At 42.9% G+C, this 19,472-nt stretch overlaps 1 protein-coding gene across 1 annotated transcript; it reads left to right on the forward strand.

Annotated features, from left to right (window-relative positions):
* The first annotated feature begins 4,654 nt into the window (after positions 1-4,654).
* SINHCAF (SIN3-HDAC complex associated factor) lies at positions 4,655-10,422 on the forward strand. The gene is made up of 5 exons (XM_030460604.1): positions 4,655-4,794; positions 6,577-6,676; positions 7,655-7,781; positions 9,034-9,184; positions 10,059-10,422. Exons 1-5 carry the CDS (start codon positions 4,667-4,669, stop codon positions 10,219-10,221), a joined length of 669 nt encoding a protein of 222 aa, XP_030316464.1. The 5' UTR covers positions 4,655-4,666; the 3' UTR covers positions 10,222-10,422.
* The last annotated feature ends 9,050 nt before the right edge of the window (positions 10,423-19,472 follow it).

Raw genomic sequence — 19,472 nt, forward strand, 5'->3', positions numbered from 1 at the left:
CTTTCTTTCTGTTATAAAAGGTTTTCATTCTTCTTGGGTGATCAGAAAGAATGCAGAAGGAATCTGGAAAGGCAAATGAAAGTGGCTCTGATTTTTCTCATTTTAAAAATCTCAAAGAGTTCAGGAGTCCTTCACTTACTTGAAGACTTAATGAGCGTCTGAAGCAATACCTCCTTTTAATTTAGGTCATCAAATTAAATTTTGCAAAGAAAACCAGGCACCAAATTCTAGTCCTGACAGGTAATGAAGGTGTGAAAACAATTTTACACACCTATGATGTGTGCTGCTTTGTACCAGCCTTTCACAAATGTAATAAGAAGGATGTGGGGGTTTTATTCCTCAGCTGCTTTGCTGTTCTCTTCTGGACCTCAAGTTTTTGCAAGACAAGTCTATTTTTGATGCTACTTTTCCAAAAGTGTGAGGGCAGAAGGATGGAGGGAACCTGTTCCTGTACTCTTTTCAGAGTATTCAAGTTGCTAAAGCAGTTGTTTAAAGCAGAACTTCTCAGGAATAGCAGCTTCTCCTTTTGCGTGGAGATCAGGGAGGAGGATGACCGCTTTTCCGCTGACTTCAGGGAATACTGATCCCCTGCTAGTGCAGGTAAATCTCCATTTCTGCAGAATGACAAATATGCTTCACTAGGATTTCTGATTTTTTGCTGGCAAGATATTTCTTTCCCTGCTGTGATGTAACAGACATCATATATTTCAATAACATGCTTAAACTCCGTGAAATTGTCTTGTGTGATGCTTTTTAACTTCATTGAGCTTTGTTCCTACTTGCCATCTTTCTGTCTGTCCCAAATTTCATGTGGTTAAACTTAAACAGCTAGGATTCAGGTGTTACAGTAGCTGGCAGTCTAAGTCCCTGGTTCTAATGTGACATCAAATTTGCAGTGCCCTTTTAAAGGGCCCAATCATACATACTTTTAAGTACACTTAAGTCTATAGAAATGTAGTGTCAACTTTACCAGTAGATGCATGATTGTGGTTTAGAATGGAAGCAGACACAGAACTTTCAGGGTTAGCATTGCTGGTAAGTGCTGGACTCAAATACTTCTGCATTAGCTATTAAGCTCTCCAGCTGACAGAATATTTAGTGTATAATGATCAAATGACAACTGTTTAGGATTAAATGTGTAACTGGACTGACGCCTTCCATTTATAACTGCACTTAAATGCAGTTGTTAGAGAAACCCTTTTTACTTGTGGTTTTGCTACTAGCTCTTCCCCATTCGGGCATGCTGTTTGGTAATAACGTTGCTGACCATTCATCAAGTGGGAAACAGATGGCACTAGTTTCCCTTCTATTGAAAGGTGGTGTTGAAAGGCTGCTTCTGGGAGAATGGCAGCAATGATGCAAAACAAAATATTTTCAGAATGTATGTGTCTGATGCCAGCCTTTGCCAGAACTTTAATTTTAAAGCATGCATCTTACTCTGCTGTGGTATAAATACCAGCTGGTGACAGAGATTATCTCATCAGCATCTGGATTTGTGGGAGAAACCAGGTTAGAAAGGAAAGCAAATTGTTCAGATCAATTCTGTGTCTTACCCTGTAACAGTCAAAGATTTTCTTGCTGCTTCAGTTTTGTGTCTGCAGCTAGTCTTTGATTTTTTTAAATAAAAGCACCAGACCATGGATTTAATACATTGGAGGTAGTCAGGCAAAATCTACAACTACTGTTACGTAGTTGGAAATGCCCAGGTGCACATGCTGTTGGATCTCCAGAGGTTTGTTAAACCCAGTGTCCTTGAAAGACTGTCTCTTGAAAGCAAAACAAATACTAAGAAACAAAATGCATACTATTCAAGTGTTTGCTTAGACATTTGGCTGCTTGACTTGACAGTCTAGTGATATGAACATGGTTTGGTTGTGCATTCAAGTTCATTTGCTAAGTGTCCCTGAAAACACCTAAGCAGAAGCAGAGAGTACTTTGGAGTCTTTAACCATCCCTCAACAAACACATGCAGCAGGTTGGTAGTTGGGATATCTTCTTTTACTTTCGGTAGCTGTTCCAGACCTTCAGGTGAATGCTGTGCTAATAAAGCAGTGAGCCTCCTAAGAAGCCTCAGCGTTTGGGATGGGTATTTGCACAAATCATCCTTGCAAGAAGTCATTCCTAGGTGAGCTCTTTGTGCTGTAAATGTGCACTAAGAAGAAAGGAATACAGCACTTTGAACCTGTGGCAAAAAGCAAGAGTGGGACAGGAGGGAATAAAAGAACTATCCCCTCCGTGTCTCGTAACAAATCCCTTGCCATTAACAGGCTCTGCAAGGCATTTGGTCAAGACAAGCGTTTTGTAGAGTTGACTTGTGTCTTTCTACACAAGTTTGTGCAGTAGAAATTGCAAAGAGACACTAACACAGTGGGCACCAAGTGGTCTTACAATAGACTAAAAATGTAAACATGTACACTTTCATCTGGATGTGGGCTCCCTAATGAATTTTGTTATAAGAATATTAACCAACAACATTAGATAAAATTCTTGTTTTCTGTTCTTCTCAGAAGCCTTGGAACCTGGTGCATAATGCTGCTATGCTCTGATCTTGCCCTCTCTGGGGGAGTCAGGGGCTTAAATTTTTGCCTCTGTGTGGAGGACTATTAACTAGTTCTGTGTCCACTAGCTTTTGCCATAGTCCTGCAAAAATGCTTGGCATCTCTTTTCCCTCTCATGCAATATCCATCAGTAAGGTAAGCACAGTGTATGGTCGTTTTGTGGAAGCATATTTTCACCCCCACCTGAAGCTGCTTTTCAAATAATTTTATTGCTGTAATGATGTGGCAAGTCTTGCAACTGTAAACTGAAGATATTCTCTGTTCCCCTGGATGGTAGTAGAATTACGTCCTTCACCTTCCTTGACGTGGAAGATGTGGAGACATCCCTATGCCACATACATTCACCAGTAATCCAAGTTGTGTTGCTGGGATTTGGCACTCCCTGGGACTGAGAAGTGTCTGGAAGTTCCATCTCACCAGACTTGCCCACAAGTGATGGAGCTGCTGCTCTCCCAAAAGTCCTGCCTGAGCTAGTGGGTCTTTCAGTATTTGTGGGGAGTTTTCTGTTACCTTCCACAAGAGTATAACAACCTGGCCTTTTAAGGGAAGAAGGGGAAATCTTGTGTTATTTGCATGGCTCTGGGTTATTTTAATTTTTTTAAAGCAGAAGTGCTCAGCAGTGGGAACCTGTTCTCATGAAGCTTCCTGCAGCTGGTGGGCTGACCTGTCTGTGAGCAGTCAGTGTATGGTTAGAAGCAGCAGAGGTGTCTGCTTGCTCCCTGCAGCAGGTGGTTGAGGCAAACCTTGCACCGTGGTCTCTTTGAAAGAACCTCTTTGAACGGTCCCCACCTGTGGCTATAAGACAGATGCTGTGTGGCCTGTGAGGACTTGCTGTTGTGCCCAGGCCCATTGCCAGGAAGCTTTGCTCAGTTGGTTTGTTTCCTTAAAGTGCTGTGGGAAGCTCTGTTTGCTCTGACAGCTTCTCCTGCCATGCTGAACTGTGCCAAACAGCAGTCTGCACTGGGGAGAAACTGGTGCCTGGGGAGAACGGGTGTGGCGGTGGGGACATCATGTGTTCAGAGGGCCTTTGTTGTCATTACTGCAGTAAATCCACTTGTAACTAACTTGGAAAGGTTCTGCCAGGAAAACACCTCTACTGGATGCTGCCTTCTCTGCGCAAATCCCAGCCCAGGTGTGCTGGAATGGACAGGCAGATCTCTGAGAACAGCGTGGCTTTGGGCTTTCTGAGCTGGTGCTGAGTTTGCAGAGCTGGTGGTTTCTTCCCTGTCACTGGAGGGCATTTTGCATGACTGGGATGTGTGGTAGGGACCTGCTGAAATGCACACGGGGGTTCTCCTGCTCTCACTGTGTTTCCTTCCTGTGGAAAGCAGGGTGGGGAAGGTGGGGGGGAAGAACTGAGCCTGTGCTGACATGGAATTGGGTTGTGGCTGGGATACTCACCCAGGCCTGAGAATCAAGAAGTGCTCCTGGGTTCTGCAGCTCAGGCATGGCCACTGGGGCCTGGGTGGGACTCCACTCTACTGTTTTTAGAGCAGCTTTTCAGGTATGTCTGCCCTCCAGCCTAGAGGTATGACTGCAGCTCATTTGAAATGCCTCCTCCTCACTTTCAACAAAGTTTGGAGAGTGTGTTTCCAACACACACCAGTGATGGTGACATGGTAGTTCCAGTGACCCAGGGTTCAGCTGCCAGCTACTTACCCCAGGGGCTGGGACAGGGTCATGTAGCCTGTCCTGTGGTCTGTTTTGCCAGGTACTTAGGGCTTTCATTAGCCAGGTGAGGCAGTACAATCTCGAACTGCGACAGCCAGGTCAGCTGCATTCACACCCCTGGGCTGTGCTGTTGTAGATGTGCCCTTAGAGTAACATCGTGCAGTCAATGAGCTTGTCATGAGTCCTGCTGGGAATTGCTGATTACTCCAGCCATTGTTAATATTTTTTTTTCTTCTTAGAAAGTGTATTCTAGGTGCACCTGGTCTTCTGGGGGGGCAGTGTGGAATAGAGCTATGGCTTAATCTATCGGTTTCCCATCCTGAATAAGAATTTACTTTTGGATTGTCCTGTGAATTGCATGGGTTTTTCTTTCAGTAACTTAACATAAGTAATGCCTGTTCCTGTTTGTTTTCACAGGTTACAGCTGGGAGGAAAAGATGTTTGGCTTTCACAAACCGAAGATGTATCGGAGTATAGAAGGCTGCTGTATTTGCAGAGCTAAGTCATCCAGTTCTCGTTTCACTGACAGCAAACGTTATGAAAAGGATTTCCAGAATTGTTTTGGGTAAGATTCCTTCTTTTGTCAACACTGCGTTCAGCCATGGTGTTGATCTCAGGGCTGCAAACCTGACCTGCTGTGTCCCTCTTGCTCTGCATGACTGAAAGATGAGGTTAGCAGAGATGGGTTTGGGGGGACAGCTGGCTTCAGCTTCTTCACAGCTTTCCTGGCCAGGCTAGGAGAGGTTGAATCCTCTGCTGCTGTGTGCAGTACCATTTGGTTTTCTGCTACTGTTGTGAATGGAGAGCTGCTGTAGTTCATTACACTGAAGGGTCAGTCTCGTGCCTCTCCCACCTCACAGCATGTGCAGGATTTAACGCTGCTCTCAGACCGTGTGTTTTGTGCCTGTTCCTTAGAGGAGGTGTAAATTCCCATCCAAGATGGTAAAGAGCGTGGATCCATGAACATTATCCCTGGATCTGAAGGTTCAAGAATCTTAAACAAAATTCGATGGGTAAATATTAAGCAGCTCCAGCAGGGCTTCTGCACAGTAGCTTGCTTGGGGTGTTGGTGCCTCTGTACAAAGAGGGTATATCAAGATGTCATTACCACTCTGGTAGAAAGCGAGCATCAAGTACTTAGATTTCCAGTTAGGTAATATTGTGCATAAAGTTACTTGAATGCATTTATAAGCAAAACTAAATACCAGTGATTTCTTGTACCAGCTGCTGTGACCTTTTAACTATATTTCCTAAGAACTTTGAAATTTTGTATCCCTGAATTGTCAGCAAAACAAAATATTCTGTAATAGCTTGCAATTGTTTTTGATATTTTTACTTTGCTAGTTCTAAATTTTTTTCTGAGGCATTTAGAATTTCTTCTGCTTATAGAATAATTTTTCATGAAACTATTTCTCCTGGAAAAAAAACTATGGTCTGCAGATATTTTCTTCTTTTTCTTTCTACTTTTGTTGGATCACCTCTCCTCAAAACCTCAGGCCCAAGTGGACAGTTGATGCATATTAAAACTATATGAACATACCAGTATTTCTGCTCTCAAGTGCCTAACTTCAAATATGTAAATCTTTGCAATCTTTAGAAATATTACCCTCTTCTTTGCCTTTTTCTAGACACACCCTTTTTAAATATTGAATGGACAAACCCAAAGCTTTATAGTGCTTTGTATTTACCATGGATTTTTGTACATAAATCTGGTCCCGACAATCTTCTTGTCATATTTCTTGGCTACTAACCTTGGCAGTGGCAAGACTATGTATAGTCCCATGGTTTGGGTGTGTTTTTTGTCGTGTGCTTTTTGTTAACCACAGTGAAGAAGCTTTCCAGTGTTACAGGGCCTTTGGTCTTGTGCTATCTGAAATATGTTTGCCAAGGTAAAAATGCAGTCATAACACCGAGCAGTTAACAGCTGACCTGAGCCTGTCCTGTTCATCTATAAATTCTTCAAAGTCTTCCCATTTAAAGAGTTAAAAAATTCTCCAGTGTATCCCCTTTATATTTCTTTCAGCATGGATTAGCAGTAGAGATGATTTCTGAATAAAGTTTGTTAAAGGGAGCAGGTCTGAAACCTTATCCTATGCTTATGCAGGAGTGTGTGAGGTGTTTGTTATTCATCCTTGAAGCTCTGTGAGAAAGTTAAGAGCTGAATCAGTTTTTGTCACATGTCTGAGGTCTGTTCCCAAATTTATATTCCAGGAATATGATTATTCTGCCTCCCTTTCTCTCCAATGAAATCAACCAATTGTAATGCCTACAAAACAGAACTCAAGAACTCTGTTTTTATGCTTCTGGCTTTTCTTAACTGTTGTCATGTGATTTTTGTTTTTACCAGGCTTCATGAGGCCCGCTCAGGAGATATTTGCAATGCCTGTGTCCTTTTGGTGAAAAGATGGAAAAAATTGCCAGCAGGATCAAAAAAAAACTGGAATCATGTTAGTAATTTATTTCTTCTCCAAGCCAAAAGCAACTTGTTTCTGCCTTAGTCTATCCTGCTAGAGAGGGGAAGTGCTGACAAGGATTTGGGGTTTGCTATTTTCCCTATCCTCTCCACCCTCAGCATCTCTAAATCCTTCTGGAGTGTTGCCTGTTACATGGCTCTTACCTGTTTTCATTTGGCTTACATGCAGATGGTGATTATACAAGTCCAGGATGGAGTCACAGACTAACTTACCTTGTATTTGCTTTCTTTCACAATCTCAGAATTTTGTCCAAAAGTCTCTTAAGACACTCAAAATGTTCAAATTTAGCCTCTACCCAAAATGGATCACTCCTTCCTTAATGTGTTTGGTTTTGGGTTTTTTGTGGTTTTTTTTTTAATTGTTTGAACAAGCAAGGTGACTTGCTCAAGCAACACATAAATCAAAGTGGTTTAGTCCCATAATTGCAGTACCTAATATCTCACAGCTATTCCCACTCATATATTCTGTTTTCATACATCTAATCTAGTTTGGGCCTAATGCTGGTTAGATGATCAGGATTTTTTGTGTATGTTATAACCTTTATGCAGGAAGCCTGGATGGCAATGCGAGTCAGAACTCGGGTAATTGCTACTGCTCGCTTTATTTAAAAGTTAGATTGATGATTAAAAAAAAAAATAATCAAACTCCAGGGTGAATGCTTGGTAGATAATCCTAACTGAACTTATAATGGGTTAAGCACCTGTTGTCTACTAAATGGAAGGCAAATGTTAAAAGGCATGTGCTTTTTGTACTAAATAGCTGCACTTTCATACAGGCTCAGCCTCTTATAAACCAGATTTAAATGAAACATAATAATGTTGTTGCACAGAACTGCCTTTGTTTAACTAAACTGGTTTTGTACACCTTCAGCTAGGTCTGTACAGGTTCCTTGTTTTGGGCAGTGTCTGAGCATGATGCACAAGTATGATACATGTGTTTTCTGTGTTCTAGGTTGTAGATGCCAGGGCTGGACCCAGTCTTAAAACAACATTGAAACCAAAGAAAATGAAAACTCTCTCTGGAAGCAGAATAAAGAGCAATCAAATCAGCAAACTGCAAAAGGAATTCAAGCGACACAGTAAGTGGATTCAAAGAGATTTTGGCAATAAAATTTGGTCTTCCTTAACATAGTTTGCTTCCTCTGAGGGCTTGGGGAGGGTGTGGAATGAGAGGGAAGAGCTTGTATGCACAGTGGGCTGCAAGATGGGTGAGGAAGCAATGAGGGAGGGTGGGGAGCCTGGGTTGAAAGTGTGGGCAGTTGTCACTTATGTCTCATGTGGAAATGAGTGAAGAATAAACTACTTGGGCAAGACCCTAATTGACTCTGAAGTTGGAAGAGGTTTTTACCCTGCTTTTCAGTAATGCACTATGTCCACTGTACTGTTGATACCACCATCAGTCTTTAGACTGATTTATTTATCCTAGATTACTTTTTTTACCCCTCATTTAAATTCCTACCATGTTTCCACCTTACGCCTTCCTCTGCTGGTCTTGGTGATTGCACTAGCATTTATTTAGACTCTTCAAATAGGTTTATATTCATAGCTTTGTAAGAAAACCATCTGCCAGCTATGTTCTAAACATATTTTGGTACTTCAGATTTTTCCTCTAAAGCAAGCTTCCTGGCTTCTTAACTGTTGTTGACTTGGTGTTTTGTCTCTCTTATCCTACTTGGCCTGAAGGTAAAGCTTTCTGAAGAAATGAGTAAAGGCCCTGACCCAAAGACCTTCTATCTCTTTATTCAACATGCTCTAGTTAATCTACTTGTGCTGCTCTAGGTGCTAGAGATTATAACTAAAAGGCAGGCCAGTAAACCCTCTCAGGGTGTGTGTCTGCACTAAATCCATGGTTCATAGTCTCGATCCAGCAAAAGCTCTGTACTGTCTGAACCCATTGCACTGATTAGAAGAGCTTTGCAAGACTTGAATGGGTAAGAGAGAAGATATACAGCAGGAGAGAACGTGTTGGTCTGAAGCACAGATCCTCATCATCTTCAAGGATCTTGCAGGGTTGCCAAGGGAGATTAGGATCTTGTCCAAAGCGTGGCCTGTGCAGGCTGTGTCTGATAGCCAGGAACTGAGCCTGATCCTGGACCTCTTAGCAGTCCCTTGTCTACAAGGACCTCTCCAGTTCTGAGGTCTGTCTCCCAAATGCTGACAGATAGTTTCTACTGAAATCTAGAAGGGGCAAGTGAAAAATTACTTATCATTGCTTCTTGTTAATTAAAAAAAAAATGTCTTCCCAATCAGCATGCAATTTTTTACAAGTCAGGAATAGGATGAGTCACTGGATTTGTGTCCTGATTCTTGGATTTATTCTTTCCTCTATAGATTCTGATGCCCATAGCACCACTTCAAGTGCCTCTCCAGCTCAGTCACCCTGTTACAGTAACCAGTCTGACGATGGCTCTGACACAGAAATGAACGCTGGGTCCAGCAGAACACCAGTTTTCTCCTTTTTAGATCTCACATATTGGAAAAGGTAAAAAGCAATGGAATGTGTGCTCTGCAGATAGCAATTCACTTCATGTACACAGTACTTGATTCTGCTTCGTCAGGAATTTGCTGCTGCTGAATTTAATTTATTTTAAAAATGTAATTTAAGTCAGAGTTGCACAGTATCTGTTTTTCTTGGAAAGAAATGTCATGTGTTTTAAGATTTTCCGCTATCTTCCTCCAGTTCCCTAAATACTAATACAGTTGCTGGAAAATATTTTTGCATTTTGTGGAGAAACAGAAAATATTCCTAATATGTCATTATCTTGCCTTAAAACTGCTCTCTCTAGATGCTGTGTGTTACTGAGTACAACAGTGCTTTCAGCTTCACAGCAAAACTTACTGTTTGATTTGGTTGACTTGTTATGGTAGTCATTAAAAAAAAAGAAAAAGTCAGATCTGTAGTGGGAGGAAAACCACAAGATTTTCTGGGAGGTGGTGAGTTTATCTTTTACTGCCTGTTGTGACAGAGTAATTCCTTGTTTATCTAATTGCTTTGTTGAAACTGTTGTGACTTTGCTACCTCCTCTCAAATAGTGTTTGCTTGTCCATTGTAGTCAAGGTTATTTCAGCCCAGATGGCCATGTATCTGAAACTTCCCTGGGAAGCAAAATGGGAGAGTTAGTTTTGTATAGACATCTGTTTGGTGGTATGTTTTTCTTATTTGTCTTCTTTCCCAAAGCAGTGTTGTGGATTTAAACAGACTTGTTTTCTCTTTGAGCAGCCTTTTTCCTCCTGTCCTCTGAGCTGGAGGCTCAGAAAAGGAATGTCTCGAGTCAAACTGATTTTTAGCATATCTTTAAGTTTTGTATATTCTAAACACACAAACCATCTGTGTCTCTCCCTGCCATTTCTTCCAGGCAAAAGGTCTGCTGTGGAATTATTTACAAAGGGCGTTTTGGGGAAGTCCTCATAGACACTCATCTCTTCAAGCCTTGCTGTAGCAATAAGAAGTCTGCCACTGAAAAGCCAGAACAAGAAGGACCACAGTCTCCAACAGTCTCCCCCCAAGAAGAGTGGTGACTTCACTGAATAGCTGCAGAAGGTTATACAAATCCTCTTATTCTCTGGAAAAATACTAGAAAAGTGACTGTTCACTTTGGACACCTGCTATGCTGCCAAAAGACTATTCCCTAGAACTGTTTTGGGTTTTACTGCTACAATTCCACAAACTCTGAAGCCAGTTTGTATCTTTTCAGAAAGACTGTACATAATATTTAAGATGCTATGGAACACTTAGCAAAGCCGAATGCTGCTGCAAGGTTGTCTGATCTTCCCTCCCTCCTTGCTTCACAAGTGAACATGAGGATGGGGTTTTGTAAATCAAAGTATATGTAGTTCAGGTTTCTGTATTGAAAGGAGCAGTGGTTGTAAGGCTTTTTTTTTTTTTTTTTTTTTTTTTAAAGTTGGGTGGTAATCTTCCTTAAATCCCCAAGAACATATTTCATTCTTAGACATGTATGAGTCAATAAGATGAACTAATACATAGAAATGTTTAAGTCACCTCTCTAGTTGTATAAATATATATTTTTAAAGGTGTGGAGATCTCACCCTATACTACTGATGTAACAAAGACAAATATTTCGCCCCTCCTATATGACAGACTGGTAAACTGCAGACGTTGCTATTACAAGTGGTAGTTACCTGAGAAGGCCCCCAACATACAGTGCTTTTCAGAAGGGGTGGGAGAGCTCTACTCCTTAGCTAAGGAGGAAGATCTACTTAAGAACTGAACATGGTGAACTGGGAGGCTACTTTGTTCTAACCCAGCAGCAGACACCCTGGGCTTCCCTCAGTAACCAACTGGTGATGAGAGATGGACCAAGAAGACATCTTGATGGCCAAGTGAGGTGTAGATAATGGCCAAAACTGCATAACTGCTATCTGTTGGCCTAATGCAGCTGAAATGTGGCCACAGACCAGACTTCTGCTGGTTTTGGACCTGACATAGAACCAAACCCCTTGCAAAGCAAATCAGGCTCTGGTCCAGGGACATAATCTGATTGTAAGCCCTATATCAAGATTCAGGATTACTGTTTTGGAGCCCTTTCCCTGCAGTACTTCTCTGTGTTTGGGGCTTGGGTTGGCTGGGGGTTTTTTTGGGGTGTTGTTTTGTTGGGGTTTTTTTTGTTAATTTGTTTTTAAAAAACCACCAGACGAATGCTTTTGTGAATACTGAATATGAAAAGTTCTGTTAGGAATGGTGCTGTACTGAATCAAGGCAGCTACATAGGTTTGCATACATGATCAAAAGATTCCAGGCAAACTGGTGTGCAAACCATTCTGACACTCCTTCAAACTCCACTTTGCCTCTAGGGTGGAAGCAGCTTCCTGGAAGAGTGTACTAGTTTCAGTTCCCAATTGCTTCCTGATCCTTTTTTATGAAGGTTTAACTTGTATTAATTGGGAATTCTGCTTTTGTTTGTTTGCTTCTGTTTTTTGTGGGGGAGGGAGGATTTTTCTTACTATTACTCTTTTGGGATATTCTGCAGCAGATTGCTACAAGCTTCCCTTTTTGTGAGAGTCATCTGCATAATACTGTGGTGGGTAGGGCTTAGGACTGGTTCTCTGTGTAATCTCACTTCTTGAAATGGAAATGCTTAGCAAATGCAAATATAGGTAGGGAATGATATGCAGGTTTTAAGAGGAGCCTCTACCCTCAAAGCTTTTCTTTCTTTTTTATGTTTTTTACTCTCCTTCCGTTGGATAAGCCAACCTCTGGAGAGACCATCAGGGGAAACAGGGCTTTGACTTATCACAGCCTTACAGCTTAGAGCTTTCATTGGTTGTACTTTGCTTTTCCTAAACTGAAATTTTGAAGGGAGGACAAAGCTGCCTGCCTTCCTTTCATCAGCAACCAAATAGAATCATTTAGGTTGGAAAAGACCTTTAAAATCATCGAGTCTGACCATAGTTAAAATGGATGCTTGCTTGTATAATGGCTTAACTAGGTTGGTCATGTCTAACAAGGGCTTGAGCAAGACTCCTAGCTGGTTTTGCAGACACCTGCTTTCATATGAATTTGTGTTTTTAGCATCAGTAATACCAAACACCTAAGGCTGCAGTATTGGTGGCAGGATGTGCTCTGATACGGATCATCTCTTCTGTATTTATTTATTTATTGCTAGATTTCAACCACCGACTGCTTCCCCTACTCCCTCCCACCTCTTCCATTCCTGGTAGTAATGCAAAATGAACTGTATGTAGTCATGCACTTTGTATTAATGTATTAGAAATCTATGGAGCCTGTTTTGTACTTTTATACTGTTCAGACACTTGTAATCCAAACTTTTTTTTACTAGGGTAATGAATAAATTTAGAGTTATTTAGAAAATAAACAAGTTCTCTGTTTAATTTCTGTTCTGCTAATTAAACTTAGTGTTTGGAGCAGCCCATACAACCCATGTTTCTATTTGAACAAGACTTGAAGACTTTTTTTTTGGTTTTTTGCTTTTGAGGGGTGGCATAATTCTGTTCCTATGTAATCTGGAAAGAAGAGCAGAGCAAAGGAAGGCGATTGTGTTTATTATGATAGCTGTCTCAGGGCAGAATCACAGAGCTTTCCCTTGGCACCGTGTGTGCATCAGGCATTTTCTTTACTGGGAATGGGTGGTGCTGACTTTTGGTGTTCCTGGGGGGCTTGTTCTCTCTCTCCAGCTCACCAGCATTTAGCAAGGGCTGGCTGAAGCAACAGTGTCAAAGAATTTGGTGCTGACAGCATGTGGAAACGTCCCTTTCCAGACCCAGCCAAGGCGGTGGAAGAAACCAGTGGTCCTCTCCTGAAGCTGGAGCCTGGAGTGTTTCTTCCCACGACAGGCGTAGTCAGCTGGATAAGCTCCAGCAGACTGGTGGGAGCAAGGTCTCTGGCAGGAGATGACAGTGAGTAACTGAAACTATTCCCTGATAATGGGGAAAACATTGCAACCTTAAGCACGCTGACTTGTTGCAAGAGACTATTTTGGACTTTAATGGAGAGGCTGATTAATTCCTGCTGATACACTGGCTATTTTCTAATAAATTAAACATGATGATGATATCCAGACCTTCATGTAGAAATAATTTCAATGAAAGCTCTGCATAGACCGACCACAAGACCACGTGATTTTAATGCAATAACATCTATTTGGGACATATTTACATAATCCTCTGTAGATGCGTAAACATACTTCGGGCACAAGTTTAATTTACCTAAAATAAAAAGCTCCATGTAAAGTCACTTTAGAGAAGCAGAAGCACTAAGAGATGATTTAAAGCAAGTATACTTAGTATGTATCCCACTCTGCAGCTTCAAATAATGAGTTCCTTTTCCGTCTCTTTTCCATGCTGCTGCTGCTGCATGCCGGTGACTACAGGTATTGCCTGGGTAACCTCTAGGTGCTGAGAACACCCGTGATGATGGACAGAGAGCTTTTTTTTGTGAGGCAGATAACCCAATGGAGGGCTACAGCTTTAAAGGAGCAGGAAGCTCCTATGGGAACATGGGGGAAGCATGGCTTGGCATCATCAGAGTAATGTCAAGTTAAATCAGAAGGCAAAATCCTGGGTAAATCCCTTGTGTGCCTCACCTGGTTCAGCTGTCACAATGACACGTGTGACATCTGCTGAAGTACTTCACAGTGCAAGCATTATAAAGATCCTTTACAGAGGATCATGTTGTATTCAAAATAGGAGAATAACAAGGTAAGCGACAAGGTGTTTTGCTGGTGGTCACCAGTGGAGAGGGAGCAGACCCATGGTTTCCAAAGCCTGAGGTGAGTCCAGCACTGCTGGTGAAGCAGTGAAAGGGCAGATGTGCTTTTGTATGGTGCAGCGCGAAGAGTAATTTTATTCTGGTTTGTACAGTGTGGCAATTTCTATATGACTTCTGCAACACTGAACCTGCTTTCTAAGAAGATGACTGTGTGCCATTTACCTGTAGCAACTAAACCATTAAGACTCTTCTGAAATTGTGTAAAAATAAGTTTCAATATCATGTTTAAAAAAAGCTCCTTCTGAACAGTTCTTGTAGAACATCATGTCATTTTTAAGTTGTCCAGATAAGGGGTAAGAGCAGTCTCATGTATTTCGCAAACCTTTTCCTGTGACTGCCAGAATCAGAGATGCAGCCCCTGTTTTCTGTTTCTTCCCCAGGGGAATCTGTTGATAAGGGAAGAAGGGAGCACATGTCCAGGTGCCCTTTTTCAGACAGTGGAAGTGGCACCAGAGCAATGCTGCTGCCTTGCTCCATATCAACAGTCTACAGTATATAAAACCAAAACCTAATTTCCTTGGGGGATAACTAGAGGTTTTGTAAAGCTGTTGAGGTAATGATTTGATTGTGAACAGGCATGATGTAGTAAATGTAGCATTTTAAGCAAGCCCTCTTTTGTGGTTTGGAGAGGAGGCTGCAGTTGGTATTTTTGCTGGAAAGCCATTGTTTGTGCTGATCTGAGATGACTCTGAACTCTTGGTGTGGGACAGGTGAGTTACATGATTAGAGGCCTAAGGAGGAGAGGAAGTGACATACTCCAGGAGAAAAAAAGGGTAACACAAACCACCCACGTAATTCCAAATCCTGAATGTATTTGAAGGGAATGTGACACTAAATTTAATGGCATCATAAAGAATTTCAAATCAGATTTATATTATTATTATACAGATTTATATTTAGTTAGAATTATTTGGAAGATATTTTCTAATGTAACCTAGTGAAGTTATCCCTACAGGGCACTGTGAGCATCTGCTTTGCCATAGCCCTTCTGCCTAGCAGAAGGTGGACTGGAAAGGGACAGACTGCCTAGTTGTCCCCAGCTTTCAGTTTTGGGCCTGGGAACAGCCCCTGTCACCATCCTGCTCAGCTCTTTCCATCACTGTTGGCATCAGACTTCATCACAGATGCTGTTTCAAGTGAGGACCTGGCCCTGGGTCTCTGCTGCAGCCAAACAAAGGCTTGGGACAAGCTGGAAATGGACCAGGAAGCATGGCTGCTGTGGGTAAGACTTCTGAATGAGAAATGTGGAAATCGGGCACTCTGTGGGCTGCCAAAACGTGTGGGGCAGGTGTGTTGCTGAACTCTGCACCGTGGCCTGATGGTACCGGGGGTAATGTGGACATTCCCGAGGAGGATTAGAAGCCTCGGTCCCCGAGGGCACTGGGGAGACACCGGTGGTACCAGCACCCGCTACAGAGCAGCCGGCCCGCTTACAACATGCCAGAGCATTTGTGGTCTTTTCGTGCCACAAGCCATGTTTTCCTGGCAAAGCCACAGGTGCTGCTAAGCTTCACACCGCCGTGAAGACCCCACAGCCCTCAGCGCGGCATCTGCCTCACCGGGGCCTCGCCACGCCGGGTACGTGACTGCGGGCAGCTCCTCCGAGAGCGGGTAAGGCAAACCTGGGGCGACGAAGCGGTTCGGCTGCTGGGGAGGCAAAGCGGTACCGCCGGTACCCGCCGCTGGGGAGTGAGGGAAGGAGAGAGCGGGGTTCTGGGTGTGCGGGGCAGGCGGTGGCCCGGCATTGCGAGGGGTTTCGGGGCTGGGGTGCGGCTCCCCTCGCCAGGGGCCGCGGTGGGGCGAGGTCCGGGCTCTCCCAGGGGCCGCCAGGAGGCGCTGGTACCCCCGGCCCGGCCACGGTGAGCGCCGGGCACCGGCGGAGCCTTCAGCCTCGGAGCCGTGAGGCAGGGCCGGGCTGTCCGGGTCTTTACACGCCGTGTCCCTTGCCCGACTGGCAAGGTTCGAGTTTCTGTCGGTCGCGGCCGCTTTGCTCTTGGGGCACTGATAAAAAGTGAGTCACCCCGGTCGTGTTCGGCTTTCCATACTGCACCTACTACGGCCTGCCGTGAGCATAAACCTCCTCCTTCTGGCTCGCTCGTTCCTACAAGCAGGACCAGATGAGTTGGTAGACAAAGAAATGAGCGAAAAAAAATGTTTTTGCCTGAGAAAGCCTAATGGCTGTGCTGTCACTGGCTTATACGTGGTGCCCTTGTGGGGCTCTGAGCACCTGGCAGGGATCTGAAGCCATCCAGGCAGCTGGGGCTGGGAGCTGCAGAGGGCTGAGCTTGGCTGTTCACCACTCTTCTTTGCTGACCAGGTTCAGTAAAGTCTGTGAAAAGATCCTAGAAAAACCATGTGATAAGCCCTGAGGAAAATAACTGGGGAAATAGAGGCAGAACATCATGTAGGTAGCGGCGGCTCTTATTTTGTTTGCACCAGTGTGGCTCAGCAAAGCATTTAATCTGTCTCAGCACCCTCTGGTCTGTGAAGAAAAACTGCTTGGTGTGCTGGAACTGAGGGCATTCTGGTGGGGGGGGGGAGTGCTGGACGTGGGGACTCTTTCTGAGGAGGAGTGGCCAGATAGAGTTCTCAGGGGCAAGAAGTGGAGCGAAGGCGAGAAGCCAAGGAAGAGGCAGAGTTTGAGCCTCTTTGGCCACAGTGAGTTTCAGAGCGTTTGTATAACCAAGAGCACCAACTGGGGCTCATAAAAGCTCCACTGTGGCCATAAGTAACACTGTCACAATTAGATGTACACCTGTGGTAGCTATTAAGATGTTCTGACAGCAGCTTCAAGGCTATAGGAGATGCTTTGCTGCCTCAGAGCCTTATGCTGGCAAGCTAAAGTGACACCATGTTGCAGTTTAGTTATTTGTTTGTATTCTGTTTTAATGAGGGTCAGTTGTTCCTTATGTAACTTTTATTGTGAGCATCCTTATGGCTTCAAGGCTCTTGAGCAGAAAGCATTATGAATGTAGATGACACTCAACCCAAATCAAAGGCTGTCCTCAGTTAACCATCATGACTTTGGACACTAGAAGATGCCAACTATTCCATCAGGCTTGGTGTTGTATCCTCTGAGTGACTGATGTGCGGGTGTTTGGAATAGTGGTGGGCAGGTCAGAGCATCAAAGTTCCTTCTTGAGCATGGCCTGGTCTTGTCTCTCTACATTCTAAGAACTTACTTGGGCATAAGGAAAGGAGCAGTGCTTCCAGTCTGCTGAAAAGCTTGTGAAAACTTGTGTGGCAGGGAAGGAAATGGTTGGATGTTTTTTCTGGATAACTTCAGCTAGTGTGTGTGATAGCTATAGAACAGCTTCTCTCTCCCTCTCTATCTCCCCCCAGCATCTTCCCAGAGTTGCCTTATACTTCTAGAGGGCAGCTTGAGGCGGAAGGAGACAGGCTTTAAAATACTTAAAGATGAGTATTTTGAAATTGAGATGTCTGCCATTTCCTGAAGGGTGTTAAGCATCTTCACTATTGAGAGGGAGAGTAAAATTCCAGACTTCACACCTTCACAGACCCTTTGCTTGGTTATCATTTGCTGTTCTTTAAATGACCACCTAGGAAACAAGAAAAGCAAACCAACTGAAACTCTCCAAGCACCATTCCTACATGGTCTCTCCTTTGGATAGAAATTCTCCTTCCATTTTTGTTCCCCAGTCACCTGCATGATTACTCTTGGGTTGGCACCCTTGCCAAGCTCTTACCTTCTACAGGACAGCCTCTTCTTTCCTCTGGACACTGTTCCTTGAGTGTCATCCAGGCAAAAGTAAGCTGTTGAAGATGCTGGTGCTACCATAACACTCTTTGTTCCCTAGCTACAATCTGGCTTTTGACATGTATGAGATGCTAGGGAAAAAATCAGAAATAAGCAGTATTTATTTTTTTAATTGGAGGGACCAGAAGCTCTGTAATAAAATAATAAAAACTCCATTATTTTTGAAAGTCATAATCCAAAATTCCTGTCTTGTACCACATCTTTTTCCCTGACACCTTTACATCAATGTAGAAGGGAGGACAAAATTAAAAATGCAGAAGTGTTTGTATTATTACAGCAGTGCCCAGTAGCAACACTTTAATTTAGAATCTCTTGCATGTTTTCACATAAACTCTTCTCATGGTGAAAAAAATTTCACCTCTTTGCTGACACCGGCTACTTAAGGTTTAAAACTATCACCACTAAAGTCAAATTTCCAGTTAAAGCAAAGTCCCAAAAATCTAATCTAATCTAATTCGAATTTGCTTTGCTTAAAGAGTGGTTTAGTGAAATTTTTTATAATGTGCACACTTGATACGTTTCTAAATGAAATGCAAATTAGCAACTGTGTATTTGATTTTTTTTTCCTTAAAGCAGGTCTAGTCCTGATGGATACTGAGGACCCATCAGAAGCCTGGTCTCTTGTTTTGAAAGATAGGAAAGCCTTTTTAGCAGGCAAAGAGGATGGAGATGGAACAGACAGGTCTGCAGGGCTAGCACAAAAAAGTCAGTGAGCAGCCATTAAACAAAAAATGTTTGCAGCTAGGTGAAAATCCATTGCCAAACCAGGATTTACACATGCATTCATAGTTAGAGATAAAACTTTCCTAGCAAATCTTTCTATTACCTCCCTCAAAATCTCATATAGAGAAGTATTTGCAGTAACCTAAGAGAGAGCAAGGATTATCATGAATGCGTTTAGTTGCACTGTAAAGAAACTGAGGATAAAATCAATTTGTCTAAAGGCAGAGCTCTACAACCTGCATGTTCCCTTGTACTGCTAGACTTCATTTATAGCCATCTCAGTTTAGGCACCATTATCTAAAGGAGGCAATTTTAGCAAATACCCCAAAAATCCCATCTTGGTCCAGAAATCCATCTCTTAGGTACTTTTCAAAAACACCTTTATGGCATTGATCAGGGTCATCCTGAAAACACCCTGTGCCTGCTTCCTCAGTAGAAAATCCTTTGAAAGTGTCTAAGTTGATGGAGATGGCTAGAGGAACCCCTCTGAGCTCAGTTCAGTATGTTCTCAGGGTCCCACCTCATGAGCAAATAGGAAATGTCCAATGTGAGGGACCAGTAAGGGAATGAACAATGCAGTTTCAAAACTACAAAGGGATCATTGCCTTGGAAAGCTCTGGCACACCCCTGGGTATAATTTTTAAATGACTTAGCAGCACCAGACGAGGATTCCTTTGGATGTGCACAAGGTCCCCAAACAGAGGCCATCCTGATGTCCCTCTCCACCATGAGGTCTCTTTCAAAATCATTTCAGTGGTCTGATGGGCAGATATTTATATACTTTTTTTTTCTTCTCTTTTTTTAATTCTGTGGTACTTTGAAAATATTTGAATATCCAAAAGTGAGGCTGTGTTGAAAACTATGAAGAAATAACTCCTCACTTTCTAACTGCCCCTTGGATGCAACCGCAAAGCTGTCTTGAAAGACAAAATACAAACCTCACAACCTTCCTTCTTAATTCATGATCACTTGTGAAAAACTGAAAACCTCCCAATTATGTTAATTTCTGAAACAGCCTCTTCA

Source organism: Calypte anna, chromosome 1, assembly GCF_003957555.1.
Source record: "Calypte anna isolate BGI_N300 chromosome 1, bCalAnn1_v1.p, whole genome shotgun sequence".
In the NCBI taxonomy this organism is placed as follows: Eukaryota; Metazoa; Chordata; class Aves; order Apodiformes; family Trochilidae; genus Calypte; species Calypte anna.

Coding starts and splice junctions, on each gene's coding strand:
- SINHCAF (XM_030460604.1), top strand. CDS start 4,667: ATGTTTGGCTTTCACAAACCGAAGATGTATCGGAGTATAGAAGGCTGC. Junction 6,677..7,654: donor CAAAAAAAAACTGGAATCAT/GTTAGTAATTTA, acceptor TCTGTGTTCTAG/GTTGTAGATGCCAGGGCTGG. Junction 7,782..9,033: donor AAAGGAATTCAAGCGACACA/GTAAGTGGATTC, acceptor TTTCCTCTATAG/ATTCTGATGCCCATAGCACC.